Below are 25856 nucleotides of genomic sequence, written 5' to 3'. Positions count from 1 at the left end.
GGTGGACGGACAGGAAGGTGGCCAAAGCCCCGCACAGAGGCTGGGATCAACACTGATGTTCCCTTTTATTTATTTATTTAATAAATTTAAGAACAGCTCTATTCTCTCCTCCGCCCAGAACAACTAAAACCAACTAAAAGGGGGTGTGGCCTGGGGGCAGAGGGTGCTAGGAGTCATAATCCTCTTCATCCTCTGCATCAGGTCCTGAGGGGCCCGGGGGCGCTGGGGGCAGAGGCAGAGTCGAGGTGAAGGGCATGAAAGGTGTTGGGGGGCTGCAGGGCAGAAAGCAGGAGAGGAAGGTCAGGTTACTCTCCGGTGCCCACTGAGCCCCACAGGAAGCATGGAGCCCACCACCCTCTGTACCAAAGGGGGGCCGAGCCCAGAAAATGGAAGGGCCCAGAGCAGGTCCCTCAGCCCCCACCCAGGCCCCAGTCACTGCCCTTCCCAGGGGAAGGGAGCTTCTGAGACACGGTCTCCTGTCTGTAAGCCCTCCTCAGTGCCTCCCTTCCCATCCCCCAATCTGCCACCATGAGAAGGAGCAAGTGGCCAGAGGCCTGGAGGAACAAGTCTGCTGGTGTCTTCCTGGGGCCACTGGGGGCTTACCTCTGAAAGTGGGCAGGGGGGTGGCTGGCCTGGGGTGGGGCCTGCGGTGTCTCCTCTTCCCCATCAGTGTCAGTGTCCTCAGACTCATCCTGGGAGCGAGACATGGGTCAGAAACGCAAGAAAGGCACGGGCCCGTCCCTGGAGAGCCCAGACCCCTGGAAATGGCAGGGACAGGAGGCTGACCTCACAGCCCCCATTTACAAAGAGGCCACAGGTGAGGATGGGATCAGGCCTTCAGCCAGCTTGGAGGGCAGGGCAGAGGGCTGAGGGCTCACTCACCTCCTGCTCCGAGTCTGTCCCTGATAGCTTCTTGTCCTTGCCTTTGCTTCCCATCCCACCATTCTTCCGGCTGCTGTTGCCTGGCTTCCGGCCCCTTTGGGAAGGTACAGTCCATCTCCCCCATCCTTCACCAACCCCCAACCACCTCCAACCCCTGTGGCCTTGGCCTTCTACACCTGGACACTTGGCCCTGGCTCCCCACCTGCGGGCACCCTTGTCCCCGTCCATGTGGTTGTCTTCCCCATCCCCCTGCATGTCAGGCACAGATGCCACCAGGTCCTTCAAGAAGTCAAACTGCTGCTCCAGCTCAATGCACTGCTTCCTGAAAGAGGTGGGAGGGGATGGCATCTGGCAGGGCCCAGCTGTCTGGGCTCTCGGCGAGGGGCAGTAAGGAGCTCTGGATGTCAGAAGAATGGAGCCTGGAAAACCTCCACCTTCATCTCCACCATCCGACCTCGCCCCTTCGCTGTAACACCCAACTTTTTCCAAGTTCAAACCCACCAGCCTCTAAGGCCTTGCTGGTCTCCCAGGAGCCTCCCACCTGCAGCCTCTCGGGCTGGGGCCTGTGCGCCTGGGGCCCTCCTAGGACACAGCCTCTCTTAATGTGTGAACGCCTGGGACAGAACCCCACCGGGCCCTTCCGGCTCCCCGGCCACTCACAGGTGGGATGTGGTCATGGTCTTGGCGTTTCGGGACTGAGTCACTTGGCAGGCCTTCTTCAAAAGCGACTCCAGGAACAGCTCCAGTGCCCGGGCTCAGGGGCGTCAAGGAGAACGCGGGAGGGGGCCCCAGCCGGCACAAGGCAACCCAGGCCGCCTCCCGCCCCCACGTCCCTCAACCCGGGCAGCCCCCGACAGGATACAGATGATGACAGGCACCGCCGCCGCCACCTTCCCGATTTCTTCGTCCGTCTGCATTATCTTCTTGATCCGCGCCTGGGAAAAAGGCAGAGAGCTCGGACCCCATCGCTTCTAAACCAGAAAACGGTGTGGGGGGAAGCGAGGGGGTATCCCTGGAGGAAGGGGGCGGGGGGCACCGATGTGGGGAGGGTACGGAAGGGGGCGGGGCGTCGGGGCCCAGAACCCCGCGATACGCCCGCCCCCCAGCGGGGCCTGGGCCCGAGCCTCCCGGGAGCCGGGCCCTCTCCCCACGAACCCGACCACGTGCTCACCGGCGGGAACCGCGCGTTGTACTTTTTCTTCTTGCTCGGCATCTCCGGGCCTCTCGCCGCGCCGGGCCCAGCGCCGCCGCCCGCAGCCTCCCGGCCCGGGGCCTGCTCACCGCCCGCCCGCCCGCCGAGGTTCCCCCGGGTCCTGGTGCCGCCCGCTCCGCCCCCGCCGCTCCCCACTGGGTCCTAGCGCCGCCGGTAGGGACGCCGCTCCCAGGGCCGAGTGCCCGCCCTCTGAGCCTCCCAGGTGGTGCGCGTCAGGCCCCGGCAGCACCGCCGCTCCTGCCCGTCCGCCGGCCAGAAGAGCGAACGTTAGCCACGCCCTGCAGGCCCGCCCCGCCCCTATTTCCCTGGCCCCGCCCCCTCCGTGGGCGGCCCCGCCCCGCGGCGCGGCAGCTCCGGCCCGATGGCCCCGCCCCGCGCTGCGCTTGTCGATAAAGTTGTTGTTGAGACGGCGGGGCGCTAAGATGGCGGCGGCGGCGGCGGCCGTGGCGGGGGCGGGGCGCGGCGGCGGCGGCGGCGGCGGCGCGGAGCCCAAGCAGGAGCGGAGCCGGGCCCGGAGCTGGGCCGGTGCCGAGCGCAACGAAGGCCGAAGGTGACGGCGGGGCGGCGGGAGGGGAGGGGCGGGACCGGGCCGGGGCCTACCTCTGGCCGTGGACGCCAATGCGGGGGGCGGGGGGCGCGGCGGGGCCGCTAGCTGGCCTTCCCGTAGGCTCTAAAAAGCGGGAGTTCGAGCCCGGGCATCGCCCCATGGGCCTCGGACCCGTCCTTGCCCTCCCTGGGCCTCAGTGTCCTGATTTTTAAGTGGACCGGATAACGCCCTCCGGAAGGCCTGGCCCCGTAGGGCCTGCCTCGGTGCTGCGCGAACGAGGGCTCCTTCGCCGCCCTGCATTAAATGCCAGCGTTCCGGATGCCTGCCAGTCACTGGCGGGGCCAGGAGGTGTAGCTGGGCCAATTGCTCCCCCACCAGAATTCACATTTCCGCCCAGTCGCTCACTACAGGTGTGACCTTGGGTAAGTCTCTTCTCTGTGAGCTTCATTTTTCTGTAAGTCAGGGAGAGTAGTGATAACATTAGCAGCAACACTTACATGGCGCTTATTCCACCGCAGGTATTTAATTGTCAACAGCAAGCACTATGGGCCAGGAACAGTTGTTATCCATTGTAAAGATGAGGCAACTAAGGCACAGGGACATTAAGCCTTGCCCAAGGCCACACAGCTTAGTGCGGTGCCTGGCACCCACGAGGGCCCAGCGAGCTGCAGATCTGTTATGAACCCTAATTCGGTTCCCTCACACCAGGGGAGACCCAGGGGAGGAGCTGGAGGAGGAGGACTCTCCAGGCGGCCGTGAGGATGGCTTCACTGCTGAGCACCTGGCTGCCGAGGCCATGGCAGCTGACATGGACCCCTGGTTGGTGTTTGATGCCCGTACCACACCCGCCTCCGAGCTGGATGCCTGGTTAGCCAAGTACCCACCATCCCAAGTTACCCGCTATGGGGACCCCAGCTCACCCAACTCTGAGCCTGTGGGCTGGATTGCAGCATATGGGCAGGGCTACATCCCCAACTCTGGCGATGTGCAGGGCCTGCAAGCAGCCTGGGAGGCTCTGCAGACCAGTGGGCGGCCCATCACCCCGGGTACCCTTCGCCAGCTGGCCATCACCCACCACGTGCTCTCGGGCAAGTGGCTGATGCATCTGACACCTGGCTTCAAGCTGGACCACGCCTGGGCTGGCATTGCTCGGGCTGTGGTCGAGGGCCGGCTTCAGGTGGCCAAAGTGAGCCCACGGGCCAAGGAGGGTGGGCGCCAGGTCATCTGTGTTTACACGGACGACTTCACGGACCGCTTGGGTGTGCTGGAGGCAGATGCAGCTATCCGTGCAGCAGGCATTAAGTGCCTGCTCACCTACAAGCCTGACGTCTACACCTATCTGGGCATCTACCGGGCCAACCGTTGGCACCTCTGCCCCACTCTATATGAGAGCCGTTTCCAGCTGGGGGGCAGTGCCCGTGGCTCCCGTGTGCTGGACCGCGCCAATAATGTGGAACTGACTTAGTGGGGCCACCTGTGGAAGACCACCCTCTGCGCCCCCTGCTAGGGATGGATCCTCCTGTCTTCCTCCTTCCTGTCCCAAGGGGGCCAAGTCCCCCAGCTCTGAGGACTAGGTCACGCTGGAACTGCCTGCATCTTCAATCCCTTTGAACTTCTGCCCTCTGTTCAGGGCTGACTTAAGTCCCCATCAGCTGGAGGCTCTGGTTCTCTGAGGGCCGGACCCTCAGACTCTCTCTTAGCTGCTGCTCCCCTCTGCCACCCAGGACCACAGTCGGGCCAGACCCCCAGGAGGAGAACCCTCCTTGGCCATCCTCATCCTTGGTTTTACCTTCCCTTCCTGCATCCCTCCCCCCTCTTATCTTTCTCCCTCACAAGAGAGAAAACTTAGTGCTTCCAGTCCCCCTCCTTGGAGCAGAGGCCCTGCAGGTCCGAGCATGCCATTTTTTGGAGGGAGGGGGGGTGATTGTACCCACTCAGCCCCTGGCAAAGAAAGGGGATGCCAGGGCATGGACATGGGGTCTACCCCTCCCTGTCGCCTCACAGTCTGCACCACCTTCCCCCCTTCCTTCACTACCTTGTCATGTGCCTGCTCTTGGCATTTCAATAAAACCCAGCTTGGGTCTGTGTCTTGAGTGTTTTTTAAATGCTGTTAGTGGTTACCTGCTTTGGTTGCTGGAGCGGCAGGGCCAGGAAAGACTGGCCCTCTGCCCTGGCGAGGCCCTCCTAACTGCCCCCGGTAACAAGATATTCCTGCTGCCAAGGCTGGGACCCTCTCTAAGAGACTCCGTCAAGCCAGCCCTGCTTCCCTCCGTCCCAAGAATCAGAATCAGTTTCTCAGTGATTTCCCATAAACCCACGGGAAATGGGAAATCTGCCTGTGAGAGAAAGTACCCTCTTGGTCCTGGCAGTTCTAGGTCAGATCACATGGTCCGGTGAACAGAGGATGGGCTGGACATCCGTGTGCAGAGAACAACCTGCACAACCCCGAGCGGCTCTGGAAACCCTCCCATGTACCTCCGCTCTCACCACCCTGACTGTCCCGGGGCACCGGGCAGTTTGCAGAGCCCTTCCATGTGCATTATTTCACTCTCACAGGCACTCATCTGTGGTCAAGGCAGTTGAAGCCCAGAGGGGAAGGGAGTGCCCTCAGGCCCTGCAGTGAGCCCGGCAGAGCTAGGATTGTACCCCGGTCCCCACTTCCTCAGTCAGTGCAGTCCCTGGCCTCACCCACAGTGAGCGCTTCACAACCCCCCAGGCACACTCACTCACATGATCCTGCTCGGCTACCACGCTCGGCTGAGGCTGTTGTAGCCTGAGTCTGGCTCTGCACCCTCCCAACCCCATGCGTGGCCTTGGCTTTGGTTGGAGGCCAGGGTGTCTAGCAGGAAGCCCCTTGGGACGCTGCTCTCGTGCCTGAGCTGACTCAGCCTCCAGCATCCTCACCAAATTGGAATTTGGAGCAGGGGAGCGGAGATGCCACTGGGCTGACTGGGTGGAAGTGGATGAGTCATGAGATGCTGCCTTGGCCCCCTCCCCAGCTTCCTCCCACCCCCAGCTTCCCCAGGTCTGAGTCCCCCTCAGCCCAGCCCTGGAAGTCCCCAGAGCTGGGTGGTCTACATATTGGAGCCTGGTGCCCTGCCTCTCAGACCATCAGTGCTTTGCACTTGACCAAGATGGGCCAAGGCTTGTGGGAATCCTGGCCAGGCCCTCAAGGGTCCCACAAGGATGACAAGTAGTATCAACACCACCTGGTTCTCCTGTAACTAAGGATTTCACACTTTTCCATCCTCGTGGTCATGCTTTAGCCCATTCCTCCCAAACCATTGCAACTTGCCTCCTCTGCCCTGTCCCCTCCCACTTCTCCCTCTGTCCCCCCACAGCCAGCTCTCCTGCAGAGCTACCTGTATCCCCCTCCTACTCAAAGCCCTTCTGTGGCTCCCCAGCCTGTAATACAGAGTCTACACTCGAGCCAGCCACAACCTAACCCCCCACCCCCAGCTTCCCTTAGGTGCCTCTTTCTGCCCATGCTCACCCCACTGGAGCCAACTGGCACTTCTTTCACCCCCTGGCACACAGCCCCGAGCCTCAGGCTGTTCCTGCTGCCTGAACACCTGTCGTGCAGCAAGGATGGAGAGGTTACTTATGTAATCGCTTGGTTGATGTCTATCTCCCACTGACCCCTAAGCCACATGGCCAGAATGTGGGCTCAGTGAAGGCAGCAATGTCTAAATCTCAGTCCTATCCCCAGAGCCTAGCACAGTGCTTGGCTACAACAACCTCTCCATACATTATTAACCAGTTAACTACCACGTGTCCAAACGGAAACTACCCCACACGCCATGATATTTTGAATTTAATTTTAAAAATCAATTTGCAATGAATATTATAAAAATAAATATATTACAATTCGGGTGTTCTTGAATATTTTCAGCTGAAAATTCTCATGAAAAATGATTTTAAAGTTGGTCAGGGCTGCCACTTAGGGAAAACAATGTTTTATAGGTGCGCGTGGCATGTGGGGAAGGCCCACCGCCTGCATCTACACATGCTTATGGCGTCAATGTGTTAACTGAATGGGTGAGTGTACCGCCCAAATCCAGCCCCTGCCAGTCGCTCTGGCTCCATCTCTCCACTCCCTGCTTCACCCTTCTTGTTTCAGAATCATGAGCTGCCTCTGGTTTTCTTGCACACGTTCTGGCCTCACTTTTGTGTTTTTGCTTATCAGCTGTCACCTCTGCTTGGTGTACCTGACCCTCACCTGCTTTCCTGGCTGACTACACTTCGCAGATCCACAAGCTCATTTTCTCAGAGTTTTCTCCTCCCCCATTCATCTGCACTTCAGACTCCCATAACAACCCCCACCTGGGGCTCTGTGTGTGTCTGGGGCCCCTCAAAAACAGTGGCTGAGCTTTATCCCTCAGAGTGGCCTCAGTGTCCAGCATAGGACCTTGGCCTCCCACAAGTGCCAAATCAACATTATTGAATAAATAAGTGATTGAATGAAAGTTACTTCTGTGTCTGGGCCAGTTTCCTCATTCTATTCATAACATGAACCAGGCACTGTACTGAGTGTTTACATGCATTATCTCATCTAAGCCTCACTTGACTATTGTTACTGCCATTTTGCAGAAGAGAAAACAGGCCTAGAGAGGGTCAATAATTGGTTCAAGGTTATAAAGCCATAAGTGGCAGAGCCACGGTATGAATCAGGTACTCTGCCAACACCAGAGTCCCTGATGCATTGTCGAGTCCGCTCTATAAGACCCAGCAAAGACTTAGGCTCTAATTTGTAAAGCACACAGGTTGGGTCCTCAGAACCACCTGAAAGGGAGGCTGGGCCAAGACCAGGATTATATATGTCAAAGAGGAAGGGAGAGGGTGAGAGAGAAACATCAATGATGAGAGTGTAAAAAAAAAATGATGAGAGTGAATCATTGATTAGCTGCATCCTGCACGCCCCACCCTGGGGATTGAGCCTGCAACCTGGGCATGTGCCTTTGACCAGAATCGAACCCAGGACCCTTCAGTCCGCAGGCCGATGCTCTATCCACTGAGCCAAACCAGGTAGGGCCAATTCCCATTTTACTGGTAAAACTGAGGCCCAGAGAATACACTGACAGCTGACCTTGGCAAGAAGGATCTCCCAGGCCTACTGTGGAGATTGCTTCCCTGCCAGGCCAAGGGCTCCCCCACGACCCACCCCCTCAAGCTGACAGCATTCTGTCCTGTTTGGTCGGCCCCCTCTAACATGGGGGTGAGGAAGTAGCCCAGTCCAGGGTGGGATAGGCTGGGTGAATTTGGACAAGCCCCTGTGCTCTGCTCCCTTTATAAAACCACAGAAAGGATGACTGAGGCCAGAGAGAGGCACCCCCTACCCTCCACCTTCTCTCACAGGCACTGCGAACCCCCAAGCCCCAGGGAGGAAGCTCAAACAGGGCTGGCCAGGGAATGGGGAGAATCTGTCTGACTCCCCATCCCAGCTGGGACTGGGCACTGACTCAGGAGAAGGCTTCATTCAGCCAGAGCTTTGGCAAGGTTTTGGGGATTTTCCCAGCAGGGCTATTGCACCCCACTCCTGCCTGCTGGGAGGGGCCTTGGCAGGGACAGAGGCTTGGGTCACACCTCTGATTCATCCAAGAAGGGAAACTCCCCACTTCTCTGACATGCATCCCCCATACACTGAGGGGTAACCTGAGGGCACCCGGCCCAGAAACCCATCAAGCCCATCTTTCCTTGATGACAGGGCATGAAAACACCCCAGGCTGGACAGAGGGACAGAGTTGGGAAGGGTGGCAGGGCAGAGGGACAGCTTCCCTAGGGATAACACCAGAGACGGGAACCAGAGTGATGACTGGACAAGGGCCTTCACCCATTTTTTAGATGAGAAAACGGAGGCTCAGTAAGAGCAAATACATACACAAACCTCCTCTGCACCAGGCACTACCCTAAGCAGTTGGCTCTCATTTTGATCCTCACAGCCCTCCTATTACTGCGAAGGAAGCTGCAGCAGAAAGAGGTTAAGTAACTTGGCCATGGTCAAGGCTAGAAATGCTCCAGCCAACTGCACAGCTCCCAAGAGCGCTTGTACACACCACTGGGGCCAGGAGCTCTGTCCCGTCCCTGAGCAGCTCTGGCCCCTGGGGACCCTAGAAAACCCAGGTCCTGGCTCCTCCCGGGCTAAAGGGAGAAAGCTGGCTCCTGGGGAGGGCCTAGGGGAGGCCGGGAATCAGCTGAACCTGCAGAGGCCAGGAGAGGGCAGCGAAGTATTCCCACCAAAATTTTCTTCTCTAGGACTTTGACTCCTTTCCAAACCTAATCCCTTCCTCCCAGAGCCTCCCTTTCCTGTCTGCCCCTCCCCACAGACACCACACGCTCTCAGGCACGCACACCCAGGCGCACACATGCACACTGCGAGTTCAGCCTCCAGGCCCTGCAGAGGCCTGCTGGGTGTTGGAGGGGAGCTGAGGCTCCATGAGGCATGGCCCAGGGCCCCCGGCAGGCAAATTCTGTCCCATCTGGCTCCCACTCACAGGCTGTATGAATCACCCCCTCGCCCCCCATGACTCAGTTTATACGGGTGCCCAGAGGTCCTCCCAGCGAGGGTGGGGCGGCTTACTAGCCCAGCCCAGGCCCGGCTGCCTTTCATCCCAGGATGAGTATTTCATCCCGCTCCTGGCCCAGAGCAGGAGCTGGCACCCTGGAGCCCAGGGTGGAGGAAAGCCTCAGGTCTGGGAGGTTAGGGAGAGCCCAAGAACTGGGTGATAGGCCCCAACTGCCCTACGTCCTGGTCTGCAGGGAGTGCTGCTCCAGGAAACCTAAGGGTCAGGCTGAGCGGGCAGACCATCCTGGGCACAGACAGGAGAGCCCTTGATGCCCTCCATTCAGAGGAAATGGCCTACGTGACACAAAAAATGGCAACAAGGAAATTCTCACTAACATTTATTAACTCTCACTGTACCAGTCCTGGGCTGAGCACCATCCACACCTTCCTCATTTACTCCCGCAACGGTCCTGAAAGCAGGCACAATCATTATCATATCCTTTTTACAAACAAGGAAATTTAGCCGTAGCCGGTTTGGCTCAGTGGATAGAGCCTCCGCCTTCAGACTGAAGGGTCTGGGGTTGGATTCTGGTCTAAGGGTACGTGCCGGTATTATGGGCTCGGTCCCCAGTAGGGGGCGTGCAGGAGGCAGCCAATCAATTATTCTCTCATCACTGATGTTTCTATCCCGCTCTCTGAAATCAATAAAAATATTTTTTAAAGCATATAAAAATAACAAATGAGGAAACTGAGGCATAGAGAAGTTAAAGGAATGGCCCAGATCACACAGCCAGGAAGTGGCTGAGCTGGGACTCAGGCCATCTACCTCCAGACTTCATGTTGTCCCCTACCGCCTCCGAGAGCTGTGCTGGCTGGAACAGGGATGAGGGGCCCAAGGTCCCACCCACCTGCCTCTGCCCTGGTGGATCTCCACTGAAACCTCTGGTTTGAAGGATCACAGTGTAAACCACTAATCTGCAAGAAGGGGAAACTGAGGCTCTCAGAGGGAAAAAGGCTGACCTGAGATCCAGTAACAAATCAGAGAAGGCCAGGGCTGGGACCAAGTCTCTGATGCTCCCCAGCCGCCCTGGGCTGGAGAGGTGGCTGGTGAGGGGAGGAAACTCCAGGGGAGGAGTGGGGAGATGGTAGCCCAGCTCCTTTCCTTCTCCCAAGTCAAGCCCCTCACCTGGCATTCAAGGCCTCTGGCTTGGGCCTCACTCAGCTATCCTTCCAGCTCAGGGTCCCAACACACATTCCACCATATGCCCTTCGACCACAGGAACATCCAAGTCTCCCCTTCCACCACCATTCGCCTTTGTGCCCACTGACTCCAACCCGAGGAATGTCTCCCCAACCTCAAATACTCCTTTGCCAGGAAGCCTGCTCCCCACCCCCACCCCACTGGAAGGATAGTTCCTTCCCGAGGGCTGCAGAGGCTTGAGAGAACTTTCTGGGGGATGGAAATATTCTGTATCTGCTTGGAATGTGCTTACATGGGTGTATACAGTAGTCAAACACGTGGTCAGCACATTTAAAAAGTGAATTTTTAAAAAAATATATTTTATTGATTTTTCACAGAGAGGAAGGGAGAGGGATAGAGAGTTAGAAACATCGATGAGAGAGAAACATCGACCAGCTGCCTCTTGCACACCCCCCACTGGGGATGTGCCCGAAACCAAGGTACATGCCCTTGACCGAAATCGAACGTGGGACCCTTGAGTCTGCAGGCTGCTGCTCTATCCACTGAGCCAAACCGGTTTCGGCAAAAAGTGAATTTTTTTAATGTAAAATATATTTCACTGAAGCAATTAGGAATTTTTTTTGGGGGGGGGGTGGGGGGTAAGCGGGGAAGATTGATATATACTCAGAGGAAGGATTTCCAAGGTATAAGAAAACAAAAAAAGCAAGGAGCAAAACGAGGATGTAGAGGAGGCTGCCTTCTGGGCAAAAAGATACGAAAGACACTGGCAGAGGGAGGCTTGCACTGTACACCCTTGTGTAGCTTCTGGGTCTTGAAGCAGGGAAATGGATTACAGTTGAAGAATAAATTAAATAACAAATTTAAAAATATAAGGCAAAGTAAAAAATATAAATTATGTGTTTTGTTTTTATTTTTTTTAAATAAAGATGGCCCTATTTTTTTTTAAATTGATTCCAGAGAGGAAGGGAGAGGGAGAGAGAGAGAGAAATATCAATGATGAGAGAGGAACATTGGTTGACTGCCTTCTGCATGCCCCCCCCCCCCCTTACTGGAGATCAAGCCTGAAACCCAGCTATGTGCCTCGTGACACTCAGCCCTGAGCCACGCTGATCATGTTTTAAAATAATTTCTTCACCTGGCCTTTCTGGCTCAGTATATATATATATATATATATATATATATATATATATATATATATATATATATATATATATTTAAATGGGCAAACTAATCTCCAGTGATAGAAGTCAGACTAGTGGGTTCCAATGGGTGGGGTATGGGTGTGGGAGGGGGTGACAGGGAGCTCCTGAGCTGCTGGAAATGTCATATGTCTTGATCAGGGAGGTAGCTACATAGATTTACGTAAATGTAAAAAGTCATTAAGAGAGAGGGATAGAGAGTTAGAAACATTGATGAGAGAGAAACATCCATCAGCCGTCATTAAGCTGAACATGTTGGGTGAGTGCACTTCATGTATGTTAAGCTTCAATAAAATTATGTAACTATTAGAAGAAAATATAGGGGTAAATGTTCATATATCTAATAAGGATTTGGTGCCCAGAATATATTTTAAAATTCATAAAATTCAACAACAACAGTAGCAAACAATCCAATTAAAAATTGGCAAAATGGCCAAAACCGGTTTGGCTCAGTGGATAGAGCATCGGTCTGCAGACTGAAGGGTCCCAGGTTCGATTCCGGTCAAGGGCATGTACATTGGTTGTGGGCATATCCCCGGTGGGGGGGGTGCGGGAGGCAGCTGGTCGATGTTTCTCTCTCATTGATGTTTCTAGCTCTCTATCCCTCTCCCTTCCTCTCTGTAAAAAATCAATAAAATATATTTTTTTTAAAAAGAGAGTAAAAATTGGCAAAACGCCCTAACTGGTTTGGCTCAGTGGATACAGAGTTGGCCTTCGGACTGAAGGGTCCCAGGTTCGATTCCGGTCAAGGGCATGTACCTTGGTTGTGGGCACATCCCCAGTGGGGGGTGTGCAGGAGGCAGCTGATCGATGTTTCTAACTCTCTATCCCTCTCTCTTCCTCTCTGTAAAAAATCAATAAAATATATTAAAAATAAAAATTGGCCTAAGACTGAAGGGTCAAGGGTTCAATTCCGGTCAAGGGAATGTACCTGGGTTGCAAGCTCCATCCCCAGCTCGGGTTGGGGAGCATGAGAGGCAACCAGTCAATGTGTCTCTCTCACATCCATGTTTCTCTCTCTCTCTCTCTCTCTCTCTCTCTCTCTCTCTCTTACCCTCCTCCTCCCTCCCTCCCTTCCTCAATGGAAAAAATATCCTCAGGTGAGGATTAACAACAACAACAAAAATGAGCAAAGGACTCAAATAGACATTTATTATACCCAGCAAGCACATGAAAAGATGTTCATTGATCATTCATTGATGATGATTGGTTTAAGGAAAAGCAAATCAAACACAAGGAGATACCACTTCACACCTTTAGGAAGTCTTTCATTTTTAAAATGGGAAATAATAAGTGTTAGCAAGAATGTGGAGAAATTAGAACCCTCATGCACGCTGGTAGGAATGTAAAAATGGTGCATCACTTTGTGAAACAGCCTGCCAGTCCCTCACAAGGTTGAACAGAGTTTCCCTATGACCCAAGGTAAATGGAAACGTAAGTCCTCACCAGAACTTGCCTGCAGATGTCCACAGAGCATTGTGCATAAAAGCCAAAAAGCAGAAACGTCCGAACGCCCATCAACTTATGAATAAATAAACTGGTTATCCATACAATAGAATATCATTGAGCCATAAAAAGGATGCTGATACCAGCTACAATATGGATGAACCTGGAAAACACCATACTAAGTGAAAGAAACCAGATGCAAAAGGTCACATCTTGTAGGATTCCGTTTATATGAAATGTCCAGAATAGGCAAAGCCATAGAGACAGAGCAGATTAGCAGGGGATGGGGAGGAGGGGGAATTGGGAGTGATTAATTAATGGGTATGGGGTGTTTTTCTGGGATGATAAATAAAAGTTTTGATACTCTCTCCAATGTTTTGGGGGGAGGCAACCTAATTTTTGGAGGCCTTGCTTTGGCAAGGCTGAAAAAAAAGTTTTGAGACTAAATAGAAGTGGCGGTTGCACAACATTGTGAATGCACAAAAACCCACTGAAGCGTACACTTTAAAATGGTTAATTGTATGTTATGTGGCTTTCACCTCAAGTTTAAAAATAAATAAACTTCCATTTTAAAAGTGAATGGAAACTGAAAAGCTAACATCACCTCCAGGCCCTGGGAGCACTGACAGAACCTGCTGGATGCAAGCGCCTCCTCCAGTGCCTCCCGCCTCTCTGCAGCTCCAAGGCACGGGCATTCTCGGGGAAAGTGACTGAGCCCCACTCACAGGGTTGCCAGGAGACAGGAGCAGGTCTCTGAGACCTCGGGGTACCCAGGCTCCCCCATAGACCCTGCCGATGGCCCCTGGGATTCTCCCCTGGCCTCCCTGGGTGGGAGCTGGTGAGGTCAGGGGCCAGGAACGTTGCTGCAGCCACGAGGCGGGAGTTAGTGACTGAGGAGCTTGGAATGTGCTGCCTCTGAAAGGACCTCCTTGTGGCTCCACCGACGGTTAGAGCAGGAAGGGACTTTCAGAGCCATGTAATCACACACACACACACACACACACACACACACACACATACACACATATACACACATATATACACATATATATACACACATACACATATACACATACATACACACATACACACACATACATACACATATATATATATACAAACACACATACACACACATATATATACACACACATATATATATACACACACACACACATACACACACACACACACAGACCTGAGCCCTGCTCAGTCACTGGCCCAGGTTGCTTGGGGAGTGGGCAGGGTGGTGTTTCTAGAGCAGGCAGATGGATGTAGGCAAGGCTGCCCTGATTCAGGCCTGGTATGTGCCACCACTTGGCTCCCTGTGTCACCCTGACCGGTACAGCTTGGACTCAGCCAAAGAGTCCAGATATGAGTTAGTGTGTACATGCGTGTGTACGCTGTGTGAGTGCCTTGGCGTGAGATCGGAGCCCCAAGGGCTCCCAACCCTGGGTGTTTTTTTTTTTATCAACATGTGTATTTATTTTTGCTATTTGTCAAGTTCTTACTATATGCTGTGCTAAGCACGTGGCATTATGTTATTTCTATTCTCCAGCCACCTTGAGATGTAATTATGATCATGTCTCCATTTTACAGATGAGCGACAGAGGTGTTGCGAGACTGTGCCTCATCAAGGTCAGAGCTGGTGAGTAGCAGAATTCAAACTCAGAGCCCAGAGTTGTCTGATTCCAGTCTGCATGCTCTTTTCCATTCTCTCTCACACACACACACACACACACACACACACACACACACCTATATCATTCATTGTAAACTGCTGTTGGTATCTTTTTTACAGAAAGATCAGCATTGAGTAGAACAAGGCAGGGGAGCGGCACCAGGCTGGTAACCACCTTCTGAGTACGCAGCAGTTTACAGCTTACAGAGCACTTTCGCATTTGTGATCTCATTTGATCCCACAGCAGCCCCATGAGGTCAGCAGGAGGCTCAATTCTTCCCACAGAGACTGGGACTCAGAGGGAAGGTCAACACTGAGGGTCATAGAGACAGAAAACGGTCACTCTAGGACAGGAAGTCCCGGGCCAAGCTGGCCCTCTGGTTCTAAGTCCTGCGTGTACCCACAGCCCCTGCCCTGCCCTCTGTCCCCAAGGAAGACCACCTAGGATCCCCCGCCCCTGAGGACAGAGCTGGAGCTGGTCACATGGAGCAGGTCCCGGTGGAAAGCGGGAGAGCCCAGCTCTCTCTGTCGCTGTGTGACACCGGCAGCTCCTGACTCTCCTCTGGATGTTTCCTGAGTGGAATGGGAGGAAGCAGAGAAGCGTTGGGGTGGTCCTCGCGGCCCTGACAGTCTGCACGTGTGAAAAGATGTCTGTGAGAGCTTTGAAAAATCTCGCCTGAGCTGGGCTTGGAGCTGCCTCTGCTCTGATATGTCAGCCTGCTTCAGCCACTTGCTCAGTGACCGTAGGTGTTTGTTTCATTTTAACAACTCTCAGCCTCAGTTTCCCTGACTGTAAAATGGGGATGATGATGGTGCCTACCTCCCAGGGCTGTTGGCCTTTGATTGTTGACATTTAACCCTGGCCTCACAGTGACACAGACCTTTTCTTCTTATTTTTTTTAATGATAGACATATACTTCTCTCTTTATTTTATCTCTCTTTGTTATTGATTTCAGAGAGAGGGAGAGGGAGAGAGGGATAGAAACATCAATGATGAGAGAGAATCATTGATTGGCTGCCTCCTGCACGCCCCACACTGGGGATCCACTGGGGATTGAGCCCACAAACACCCAGCATGTGCCCTGATGGGGAATCAAACTATGACCTCCTAGTTCATAGGTTAACGCTCAACCACTGAGCCATGCAGCTGAGCTCTCTCTCTCTCTCTCTCTTTTAAATGATTTTAGAAGAGAAGAAGGGAAAGAGAAAGAGAAACATCAATTGGTTGCTTTCTGCATCTGCCCCCAATTGGGGATCAAACCCAAAACCTGGGTATGTCCCCTGACTGGGAATGGAAACTGCCACCTTTTGGTGTGTGGGACAAAATTCCTATCAACCGAGCCACACCGCCGGCGGCACTCACAGAGGCCTTTGACACAATCTCCAAACGAGGCTGTGGAAGAGCACAGACAGTATTTAAAGAAGATGGTGTTTTTCAGGCGGGGACCCCGGGGTCCCACTGCAGGTTCTCACTGCGTACAGGGGCTCTGAATTAAAACTTGTGATAGCTCCTGAAATTCTCCCGTGGGCAGCATCATTATTTTGCATTGGATTTGTGGGTGGTTCAAAGCATTAACTTGTTCAATGTAAGCATTTAAAATAACCACCATTTTTGTAACTATGGTTCGCCCGTCATTTAGTCACTTTGTATTATACTTGAACCTTAAAACAATGAGCAGAAGGGCTCCATGCCACGACGTGAAACCTTGGTCGGTAGTGGTACGGTTCCTGGCATGAAATAAGCACCCAGTTTAATGTAATAAGTAATAGTGAGAATCGGCGACATTTATAATCTACTTGACAGTTTCCGAACCCTTCACTTTCTTTATTCCAGCTCCCACGCGCAGTAGCGTAGCTATATGAGCATTTCGTCCCATTTTACAAATACAGAAACCGAAGCCGGACCTGGCGGAGAGAGGGCCGGGGGGCGCCGGCCAGGGAGCGGGGCGCGGCCTCAACGGGCGGGGCGGGGCCGCAGGTGCCTTAATCCGCGGAAGGGAATCCTCGGCTCCACCTGGGCGGGCGCCGCGAGGAAATTGCACCATGTATGGGCTGCTACGTCAGAGGGGGCGGGCCCGCCGCTCGGGCTGGGGGACGCCAAGTCCTCTCCTTCCCCCACGAACCCCACAAAAGGCGGCCACGGGGCCGAGGCCGGCAGTCGGGGCGGACAGGCAAAAGGTGGCGCGTCGGAGAGGCGGAGCCCCGAGGTGACCCGCGCCGCAGCGCAGCGCCCCACCCCCAGTTGAAGTGGTTCAGCCCGAGAACTTTTCATTCATAAAAAGACGAGACTCCGCGAGGAGCGGGTGACTCAGAACCCGAGCAGCCGACGCTGACCCCACGGAGCAGCCAGCCCAGGGCATGTTCCGAGACTTCGGGGAGCCCGGGCCGAGCTCCGGGCCCGGCGGTGCGTACGGTGGCCCGGCGCAGCCCCCCGCGACCGGCCAGCAGGTGAGCGGGAGCCGACGCCGGGGTCCCGGGAGGACAGCGCCCGGGACGCTGCGGTCCGCTCGGCGCGCGCCCGCCGGGACTGGGGCCGGGAGCGGGAGCGGGGACCGCATTTGGCGGGTCCTGCCCACTCCCCGCCGTCCAGGGGCCGGTTTCCCCACAACCCAGGGAGACGCGCGCGGGAGGCATAACAAAATCCCGACAGCGTCCTCTCTTTCCTCTCTCTCCCTCTCTCGCATCCCCTTTTCCCTCGCTGCCTGCTGTCCATCTGTCCCTCCGTCTGTCTTTCCTCCTGTCCTTACCTTGTTTATTTCCTCCTGTCCGCCGCTCACGGCTTTGTCCCAGCTGAGTCCGAAGGGGGCCGGGCACCTGCGTTCGTCCCAGCCCGGACGGGTCTGATTCATCCGGGACTACATTCCCGGGTGGGCTCCGGGGTCCCGACTGCGACCCAGACGCCTCCACACAGGAGGGAGGAGGGGCCCATCCGCATTTCCCTCCCGACCGGGAATCCTCGGCACCGTCTGTGGTCGGCTGTGTGTCTGTCCGTTTGTCCGTCCCGCTCTAACCCGTCTCCAAGTCCCTACCCCCTCCTTGGCGCAGTGGAGCCTGGGTGGTGACCCCTTCCTTTACAGGTTGGGGCCAATCGAGACCGGGAGGTGCCAGAACGTGCGCGGGGTCGTGCAGCGGGCAACTCCCGCACCCCCGACGATCGGCCCGAACGGCGCCCGCTGGCCTCTGGGGGGACCCGGGCGGCTGCAGGTGCCTATTTCCTGTCGAGGGGCTGCGAGCACGTGTCGCTCGGGGAGGGAAGGAGCGGCGTCCGTTCCGCCGAGTCACGGCGGCCGAGTCACCGTGGCTGACTCACCCGGGGCGCCCCTCCCTTCCTGGCCCAGAGCGTCCGGGGCCCCGGCAACCTCGAGAGAGCGCGGGAGATGCCGCCAGCGCTCCCTGGATCCCGGAACTGGGGTCACTGGGCCACTGGGCCCCCAGAGCTGGGCCCGGGACACCGCTGTATGGACTTGCCTGGGCTTGCGCCTGCTCTTCCCGGAGGACTGGGCGCCCACACCCAGAGCCCAGCCCCGGAGCTTGAACCCAGTTTTCCCGAACACTGAACCCCATCTCAACCCCTTCCTCACATTTCTGGCTGTAAGAGAAGAGTGGCAGGTAATTCCTGGGGCGCATGCAGTACAGCGAGGCATCCTGCTGGGCAGTTTCACCTCATTTACCGCATTTCACAGAATCTAAGACCCCAATGATTTAAAAACCCAGCCGCTAATTTCTTTTTATTTTTTAAATCTTTACTGTTGAAAGTATTACATATTCCCGCCTCCCCCCCCCCCCCCCCCGGCGCCGCCATTGACCTCTTCTAACCCGCCTCCACCTCCCAATTTTTTTAAAAAAAATTCTCACCCGAGGATATTTTTTCCATTGATTTCTACAGAGAGTAGAAGGGAAGGAGGAGGGAGAGAGAGAAACATCGATGTGAGAGAGACACATGGATTGGTTGGCTCCCACACAGGGGTGCCCCTACCCAGGCTGGGGAACCTGCAACCCAGGTTCATGCCTTTGTCTGGAATCGAACGGAGGCCCTTTGGTCTGCCCTAACCATTACGCAAACCATCCAGGGCACCACTTTTTTTTTTTTAAGTCACCAATTAAACTGAATTCAAAGCTACTAAAGGGTACTTCTTAGCATCAATGAAATGACATAATCCTCACCTTGTCCAGAGTCACAGCCAGTAAGCGGCCAAGCTAAGATGAGAACTGGACAGCCTGGGCGCTCTCCCTCCTGGGAGCGTGCCACACCTTTCCCCTCCCCTCCCTCTCCCCAACCTCCCCAGGCCATTACCATCAGCTTCCTCACTCCCAAGCTCCAAGGCCCTTCCTCAACCTAAAAATTATCATTGTAATAATAATAATAATAATAATAATAATAATAACTGGACAGCCTGGACCGAGAGCAGTGGCTCTTGACCTCCACAGCCTTCGCCGGGCTCTGCCACACATTCTCCCACCTGAGCTCACAGCTACCCCCGGAGTGAGGAACTATAATTATCCTCTTTGTGCAAATGGGACACAGGAGTGGGAGCGTCTAGCTGCCAGGGCCCAAATCCTACCTCCCACTTGCTGGCTGTGTGTCTGAGGACAACTGTTTTCCTGTCTGAAAAAGAAGATACTGTTGTGCAAATTATATGAGTCAGTATTTGTAAAGTGGTTGGGACAGTGCCTGGAATTCACACTTTGTAAGTATTAGCTCTGATGGGGAAATGGAAGTTCAGAGAGGTTATGTGACCTGCCAGAAGTCACACAGCTCAGGGGCAGTCTCTTTAACTGAGGGTGGAGAGCAGTGTGGCTTTTGTCCACTGGAAGCCCCCCGTTCACACAGACCTGACCCCTGGCCTTCCTTTTCTTGTCCCTCAGAAGTTCCACCTGGTGCCAAGCATCAATGCTGTGAGTGGCAGCCAGGAGCTGCAGTGGATGGTTCAGCCTCACTTCCTGGGACCCAGCAGCTACCCCAGACCTCTGGCCTATCCTCAGTACAGCTACCCACAGCCCCGGCCAGGAGTCATCCGGGCCCTGGGGCCACCTCCAGGGGTGCGTCGCCGGCCCTCTGAACAGGTAAGCAGAGGCTTTGCACTGGTCTGATTCCCACAGGGGTGCTGAGGTGCGGAGGATAGCTCTTGCCCAAAAGGAGACCACAGGCTTAGGACCGGGGAGAAGGTAGCACCACTAGCGACTATTGGCCAAGGAGGACTTCTAGTCAATAGTAACTATTGAGAGGAGCCTCTAGGAAGACCCAGAGGGCAAAGAGGTCACTTTTGGATCGGGGAATGCTTCCTGGAGGGGGAGGCATATTAGTCTAGAAAAATGGGTAGGATTTGTACAGATGTAGTTGAAGGAAAGGACATTCCAGGTAGAGGGGATGGCAGGAGCAAGAATGGAGGGGGAGGGAGAACTTGTAAGGTGTATGTGGAAAGGTACATGGATCGTAAAGGGTATCCACCTGCTGACATGTGTGGAGAGGGTGGGCTTATGCTGTCTATGTCTATATAGCCGGGGAGAGAACAGGAGACAGTTCCCTTTAGCCACTCTCTGAATCTCAGTTTCCCTATCTCATTTAAAACCTCCCTGAAACCCTCTGGCGAACGTGCTCTGGTTTTCCCCATATTACAGCCAAGGAAATGAAGGCACAGAAAGATAAATCACTTGCCCTAGATCACACAAGTAGTGAGTAATGAGACAGGTCTGTCCAATTCTAAAGCTAGATCCTAACCACCAAGCCACACTGTCTCACCCAGATCTAAGAGGTTTGAAGAAGAGTGAGCTGGGAATTTCTGCTTCCCCAATCAGGGTTCCTACTCACACACTAATAAAGTCCTTACCAAAATAAAGAGATAGAAAAAAAATAATAAAGAGATAGAGTCTTTAAGGGAGTGGTGCCTCTTTCCTTTCCCTGGAGCATTTTAGTATAAGGGACTGTAGTGGGTGAGGTTTGCACATTAGACGGGCAGGTTAGAGGATGGGGCGGGAGCTTGGGATCCTGGGAACGATGTGCTATCGGCTAGGGGAGGCTTTCCCAGAAACAGCATGGCTGGCGCTTTGAGAGCACCTAGAACACTGGCGTGAGCCCCCGAGGCAGGCTTCTGGACTTTCTTCTGTCAGCCCTGTCCTGAGGGGGATTTGATCCTGGGTACTCTTAGACTGGGGCAGTGAGTTATAAGTGGGTTCCTTTTGGGGGAGATGCTTTTCATCAGCTGGCCTCTCATTCAGGGTAGAATAGAGTGGGTTTTAATTTCTGCTCTAGGGGCATAAACAAGTTATTCATCTTCCCTGGGCTTCAGTTCCTTACATGCAAAGTTGTGTTAAGAATCTAAGAAAAGCACTTTGCTGGCACACAGTAGATTCCCAATAAATAATTGCTTAGCAAGCCCTAACTGGTTTGGCTCAGTGGATAGAGCGTCAGCCTGTGGACTGAAGGGTCCTGGGTTCGATTCTGGTCAAGGGCACATGCCCGGATTTCGGTCTTGATCCTCAGTGGGGAGAGTGCAGGAGGCAGCCAATCAATGATTCTCAATCATCATTGATGTTTCTCTCTCCCTCTCCCTTCCTCTCTGAAATCAATAAAAATATACTTACAAAAAAATAACTGCTTAGCAGCATTCATTGGCCCCTCCTAGTGCTTACAGCCTATGGAGAAAGGAGACTTGGTTATCAAGAGATAGAAAAGAATAGGGGTCCTTGGAAAAAGAGTGGCCGGTTCCCACCAGCTCTAAGGAGCGAAGGCCTCATTCCTGGCTGGGAAATGAGAGGCAGCTTCTTGGGGGCAGAGCATCTTTTATTGTTTGTTAATCCTCAACCGAGGGTATTTTTCCATTGATTTTTAGAGTGGAAGGGAGGTGGAGAGACAGAGAGAAACATCTGTGTGAGAGACACATCCATGGTTGCCTCCTGCACATTCCCACGCCAGGGCCGGGAATGGAGCCTGCAACGCAGGTACATACCCTTGACGGAAATCAAACCCGGGACCCTTCAATCCGCGGGCGACGCTCTATCCACAGAGCCAAACCGGCCAGGGCGAGACAGAGGCATCTTAGTTGAATCCTGGGACATGAAGAGGATTAAGATTTGTGGAAGGGCATTCTGGGAAGGTAATCGTAGGAGGCAAAAGCTGGGTGCAAGGGGGAAATTTTAACTATTGCAAGTTTACTAAATCATGAGTTCCAGGAACCGGGCTGGGCGCGGTGGTCCTTAAAGTGCAGGAGAAGGGCGCCCCCGCGCGCCATGCCCTCCACTAGGATCCTACCACTGGGCCACCGCACTAGGCGATTGCCCTGGATCCACCTCACTGCTTCCTCTGTTCCCCAGATCAGCCCAGAGGAGGAGGAGCGCCGTCGGGTGAGGCGCGAGCGGAACAAGCTGGCCGCGGCGAAGTGCAGGAACCGGAGGAAGGAACTGACCGATTTCCTGCAGGCGGTGAGCATCGGCCGGTGCGGAGGGCGCCCAGGCTGCGGCCCACCAAACCTTCGGAGGGCCTCGCCTCCTGTGAGCCCGCAGGGCCCCAGGGGGCGCCGGAGAGACAGGCCTTCGGAGAAAAGGACCAGGAGAAAGTACTGAGCACTGCACAGCCGAGCTGAAGCTCAGGCAGACAGTCTCCTAAGATGCCCCCCGGGACCTGATTGGAGTCCGGCACATTTTTCTCCCACGGGCTCATGGGAATTGTAGTCCAGACTTGCGGAGGACTCCTCACCCTACCTCCAATTGCCTATTCACCACCACCACGGAAGGCGACGCGGCATTCGGCCCTCATCTTCCTGACTCCTCTCCTGACCTTCTCCCTACAGGAGACCGACAAGCTGGAGGACGAGAAATCAGGACTGCAGCGAGAGATTGAGGAGCTGCAGAAGCAGAAGGAGCGGCTGGAGCTGGTGCTCGAAGCCCACCGCCCCATCTGCAAAATCCCGGAAGGAGCCAAGGAGAGCGACACTGGTGGCCCAGGCGGTACCAGCAGCCCACCAGCCCCCTCCCGCCCTGTGCCCTGTATCTCCCTTTCCCCAGGGCCTGTCCTTGAACCCGAAGCACTGCACACCCCCACGCTCATGACCACACCCTCTCTGACTCCTTTCACACCCAGTCTGGTTTTCACCTATCCCAGTACTCCTGAGCCCTGTGCCTCTGCCCATCGCAGGAGCAGCAGCAGCAGCGGGGACCCATCCTCTGATCCCCTAGGCTCCCCCACCCTCTTGGCCTTATGAGGCACTCTGGTTATCCTCCCTGGCCCATATCTCCCCATCCATAGGTCCAGCTGGCCTGGGCTATATCCCATGCTCAACCCCAGCAGGTTCTCCATCCCTCCAGATGAGACTGAGCCTATTTTGCTTCCTGGCAGAGCCAGCTTGGGGCCACCAAAGCTGCTCAGTTTCTCTAGAGCTCACCTCTCTAGCACAGTTTGCATTAAATCAGAGACACACTATTTCCCATTTGTGCGAGAGAACTCCTGGCAGCCCCGAAGGACTTGATAGACCTCTAGAGGTTTTTCTGGAGCCCTAACCCCCTCCAGGCCTTCCCTAAGTCTTCATTACCCTCTTCCTGTGATCCACCCCCCTTACCCCCAGACAGAAGGTGATACCAGCCTAGAACACTAACTCACCCAGCCCCACTGCCAGCAGCACCAGGTGATTGAACCAGGGCATTCTGCCGTCCCCTCCAGAAATGGCACAGTTCAGGAGAGTGCTAGAGACTTCTGTGATGAGCTGAGCTGAGCTGCAGCCCCTGGCTCTGAGAAGACTTTAGCGCCAGGGAATCTAAGCCTCCACTGCAAGGGCAGCTGCTATTTATTTTCCTAAAGAGAGTATTTTTATACAAACCTGCCAACATGGAATAAAAGGCTTGAAGCTCTGGCCTGGTTTCGTTGGATTCAGAGGCTAAAGGGAAAACATTTGGATCCTCAGAACCTTTGGCTCAGGTCTCAGCTCCACAGACTCACTGCATGACCTTGGACAAATTATTTGGTATTTCTGGACCTCCATTGTGTCTTATCTGACAAATGAAGCTACATCTGCTCTGCCTCATCTCCAGGATTGAGAAAAAGTGCTGTGGGATGCAAGCCAAGAGGATTACCATCCTCCTCTGGGTGGAGGCCCACCGTGCTCCTGGGTGTACCACAGGAGGGCGCTGTTATGCCCTTCCAGCCAGAGAGGAGGCGGCTGAGTGGGTTCTAGGCCCCCAACACCTGCTTCCTGCCCCATTGTCTTGGACAGGAAGGAGCCGGGAAGGGAACTGGAGCCACTTCAGGGGCCGGATCACGGCTGGTCCCGGAGCCTGCCGGCGGAGGTGTAGGGGGTGGGGGTTGTAGCCAGCGGCTTTCCACGGTCTCACACCGCTCCTGACTTGAGGCAATGAGGGGATACCAGACACCTTAGTTCTGCAGCCCCTCCGGAGAGGACCCATACCCTGTCTCAACGTCCCCGTCTTTGTCCTAACCCGGCGAGTCCCAAACAGACGCTGCCATGGACTCTGCTTCCGTCCCAGTTTATTAGCCCCCACCCAGCCCCCTGCAAGTCCCTCCGCTCCAGCCTCCAGTCCCCCTGCTGCCCAGCTAGCAAGAGCGAAGGGCGCTCCTCAGCGCCAGGATGTCTAAGTCCATGCCAGCGGCCCTTCGTGTGCAGCCGGGGCGGCTTCCAGGTTCCGAGGTCCATCGCAATCCAGGCTCTTGGGGAGCCATCCGGGCGGGCGTCGGCGCGAAGGAAGCTATGCCCTCAGTCATCTGGGGAGCAAGCCAGGGGCAACTGATCAGGGCTGCCCACGCTGCCGGTGCTGGAGCTTCCATCGCCCAGGTCCCGGGGTCCGCAGGGGGGCAAGGCGAGCTCCGGTGTCGGACCAGCGCCTGAGCCCCCCGCGCCCCCAGGGCCGCCGCGGGGGCCCCACTCCTCGCCCAGCGCCAGGCAGAGCTCTTTAAGCGCTAGATTCTCCCGCAGTAGCTCTTCCTGGCGGCCCTCAAGCTCGGCCAGCTTCTGCCAACAACCGCCCAGGTCCTCGCGCACAGCCCGGGATGCTTGGGTCCCGAAGAGCTGCCACTGGCGCGCGGCGCGCCGCCCGCGCTGGCGCTCCGAGTCCAGAAAGCAGCAGAGGTCGCGCAGCTCGCGGTTCTCGGCCTGTAGGCGCCGGTTGAGCTGCTTGAGCTCGCGGATCTCGCCTAGGTGACCCTGCAGCTGTCGATTCACCTCCTGCATGAGGCGGCCGCGCTGCACCAGAGCCGCCAAGCGCGCCGCCTCCTCCCGCCGCAGGCGCCGCACCAGCTCCTCCTTGCCCAGAGCCGCCATCTCCTCGTCGGTCAGCTCCTCCAGGCCGCCTGCCTCGGCCTCCATGGCTGCTCAGGTCTCTGGAGCATCGCCTGCCCGCCGCCGCGGTCCAGGTGCCCCACGTCGAGCCCGGCGCGACTGGGGCTCAGGATCCGGCTTCGCCGGCAGCGGGCTGTGGCAGGCTAGCGTAGGCTGCAGCCGCCCACGGGGGTGGGCACGCGGCAGGGCGCGCGCCGGGGCGGGATCGCCTGACGTTAAGGAAAACCAGCCAATCCGGAGACGTCTCCCTGGAGAGGGGCGGGGCCTGAGCTCGGAGAGCCCCATTCCCGGCCCGCCCACTCCCGACCGAGGAGTCCCTGACCGTCGGGGACACTGAGTCCCCGCACCCGCTCCTGTCAACCCGAAACTAGGTGCTCCGTGCCTCCCAGTTCCAAACTGCCTCAGGTTCGAGCCTAGGCCTCTGGGCTCCTTCTGAGAACCAAGACTGCCTGGAACTCTCCCGCCCCCCCCCCCACCGAGCCGGGAGGATCTCCTTTCCATCCTTCCCAGGGTGGGGTGCGGCGGAGAGGGGGTGCGGTACACATACAAGGGATTCTTTTGTTCAATAAGCCTTTATTGTGTGTAAAACCCATGCAGAATAAACTTGATCAAGAGTCTTATCCTGTCTTTAAAGAAGTCTTACTCTGGCAGGGGAGACAAGTTGTGTTAAACAAGAAGCAAATGGAGGAGGGATACAGTCTGAGGGACGCCTCCCACCCCGGAAAAGGTTTCCCGAAAGAGATGATATCCGAAGGTCCCCGAAAAACGCATAGGGCTTTGTCAAGCAATGAGAGAGGAAATAACCTGGTGAACGATGCTGGGGCCTGCAAGGGCCTAGCTGCTTTAGGAACAGTGAGAGCAGCTTGATTTCTTTTTGAAAGGCAGGTGCGTGGAGAAAGTGG

At 55.5% G+C, this 25856-nt stretch overlaps 4 protein-coding genes across 5 annotated transcripts; 2 read left to right on the top strand and 2 right to left on the bottom strand.

Moving 5' to 3' along the window:
- Window positions 1-48: 48 nt before the first annotated feature.
- On the bottom strand, window positions 49-2212 carry DRAP1 (DR1 associated protein 1). The gene is made up of 7 exons (XM_079786903.1): window positions 2054-2212; window positions 1745-1817; window positions 1543-1636; window positions 1085-1204; window positions 883-976; window positions 604-692; window positions 49-272 (listed from the first exon to the last, which is right to left on the bottom strand). The coding sequence occupies exons 1-7, from the start codon at window positions 2093-2095 to the stop codon at window positions 167-169; spliced, it is 618 nt and encodes a 205-aa protein (XP_079643029.1). The 5' UTR covers window positions 2096-2212; the 3' UTR covers window positions 49-166.
- A 252-nt stretch (window positions 2213-2464) lies between these two features.
- LOC307108745 (UPF0696 protein C11orf68 homolog) lies at window positions 2465-10589 on the top strand. Its single transcript, XM_079786902.1, has 2 exons — window positions 2465-2645; window positions 3351-10589. The coding sequence occupies exons 1-2, from the start codon at window positions 2518-2520 to the stop codon at window positions 4105-4107; spliced, it is 885 nt and encodes a 294-aa protein (XP_079643028.1). The 5' UTR covers window positions 2465-2517; the 3' UTR covers window positions 4108-10589.
- A 3571-nt stretch (window positions 10590-14160) lies between these two features.
- Window positions 14161-22874, top strand: FOSL1 (FOS like 1, AP-1 transcription factor subunit). Of its 2 annotated transcripts, XM_079788874.1 has the most exons (4): window positions 15759-17119; window positions 19538-19735; window positions 21983-22090; window positions 22459-22874. In XM_079788874.1, exons 1-4 carry the CDS (start codon window positions 17030-17032, stop codon window positions 22867-22869), a joined length of 807 nt encoding a protein of 268 aa, XP_079645000.1. In that variant the 5' UTR covers window positions 15759-17029; the 3' UTR covers window positions 22870-22874. The 2 variants fall into 2 exon arrangements, with proteins under 2 accessions (XP_079645001.1, XP_079645000.1); XM_079788875.1 differs by lacking the exon at window positions 22459-22874 and having other exon boundaries at window positions 14161-17119; window positions 21988-22392.
- Window positions 22875-24368: 1494 nt separating this feature from the next.
- CCDC85B (coiled-coil domain containing 85B) lies at window positions 24369-25566 on the bottom strand. Its single transcript, XM_079788876.1, has one exon. It carries the CDS (start codon window positions 24979-24981, stop codon window positions 24373-24375), a length of 609 nt encoding a protein of 202 aa, XP_079645002.1. The 5' UTR covers window positions 24982-25566; the 3' UTR covers window positions 24369-24372.
- Between the last annotated feature and the right edge of the window lie 290 nt (window positions 25567-25856).

Source organism: Cnephaeus nilssonii (assembly GCF_951640355.1).
Source record: "Cnephaeus nilssonii genome assembly, chromosome: 13".
Classification (NCBI taxonomy): domain Eukaryota; kingdom Metazoa; phylum Chordata; class Mammalia; order Chiroptera; family Vespertilionidae; genus Cnephaeus; species Cnephaeus nilssonii.
This window is presented reverse-complemented; position numbering and strand designations above follow the sequence as displayed.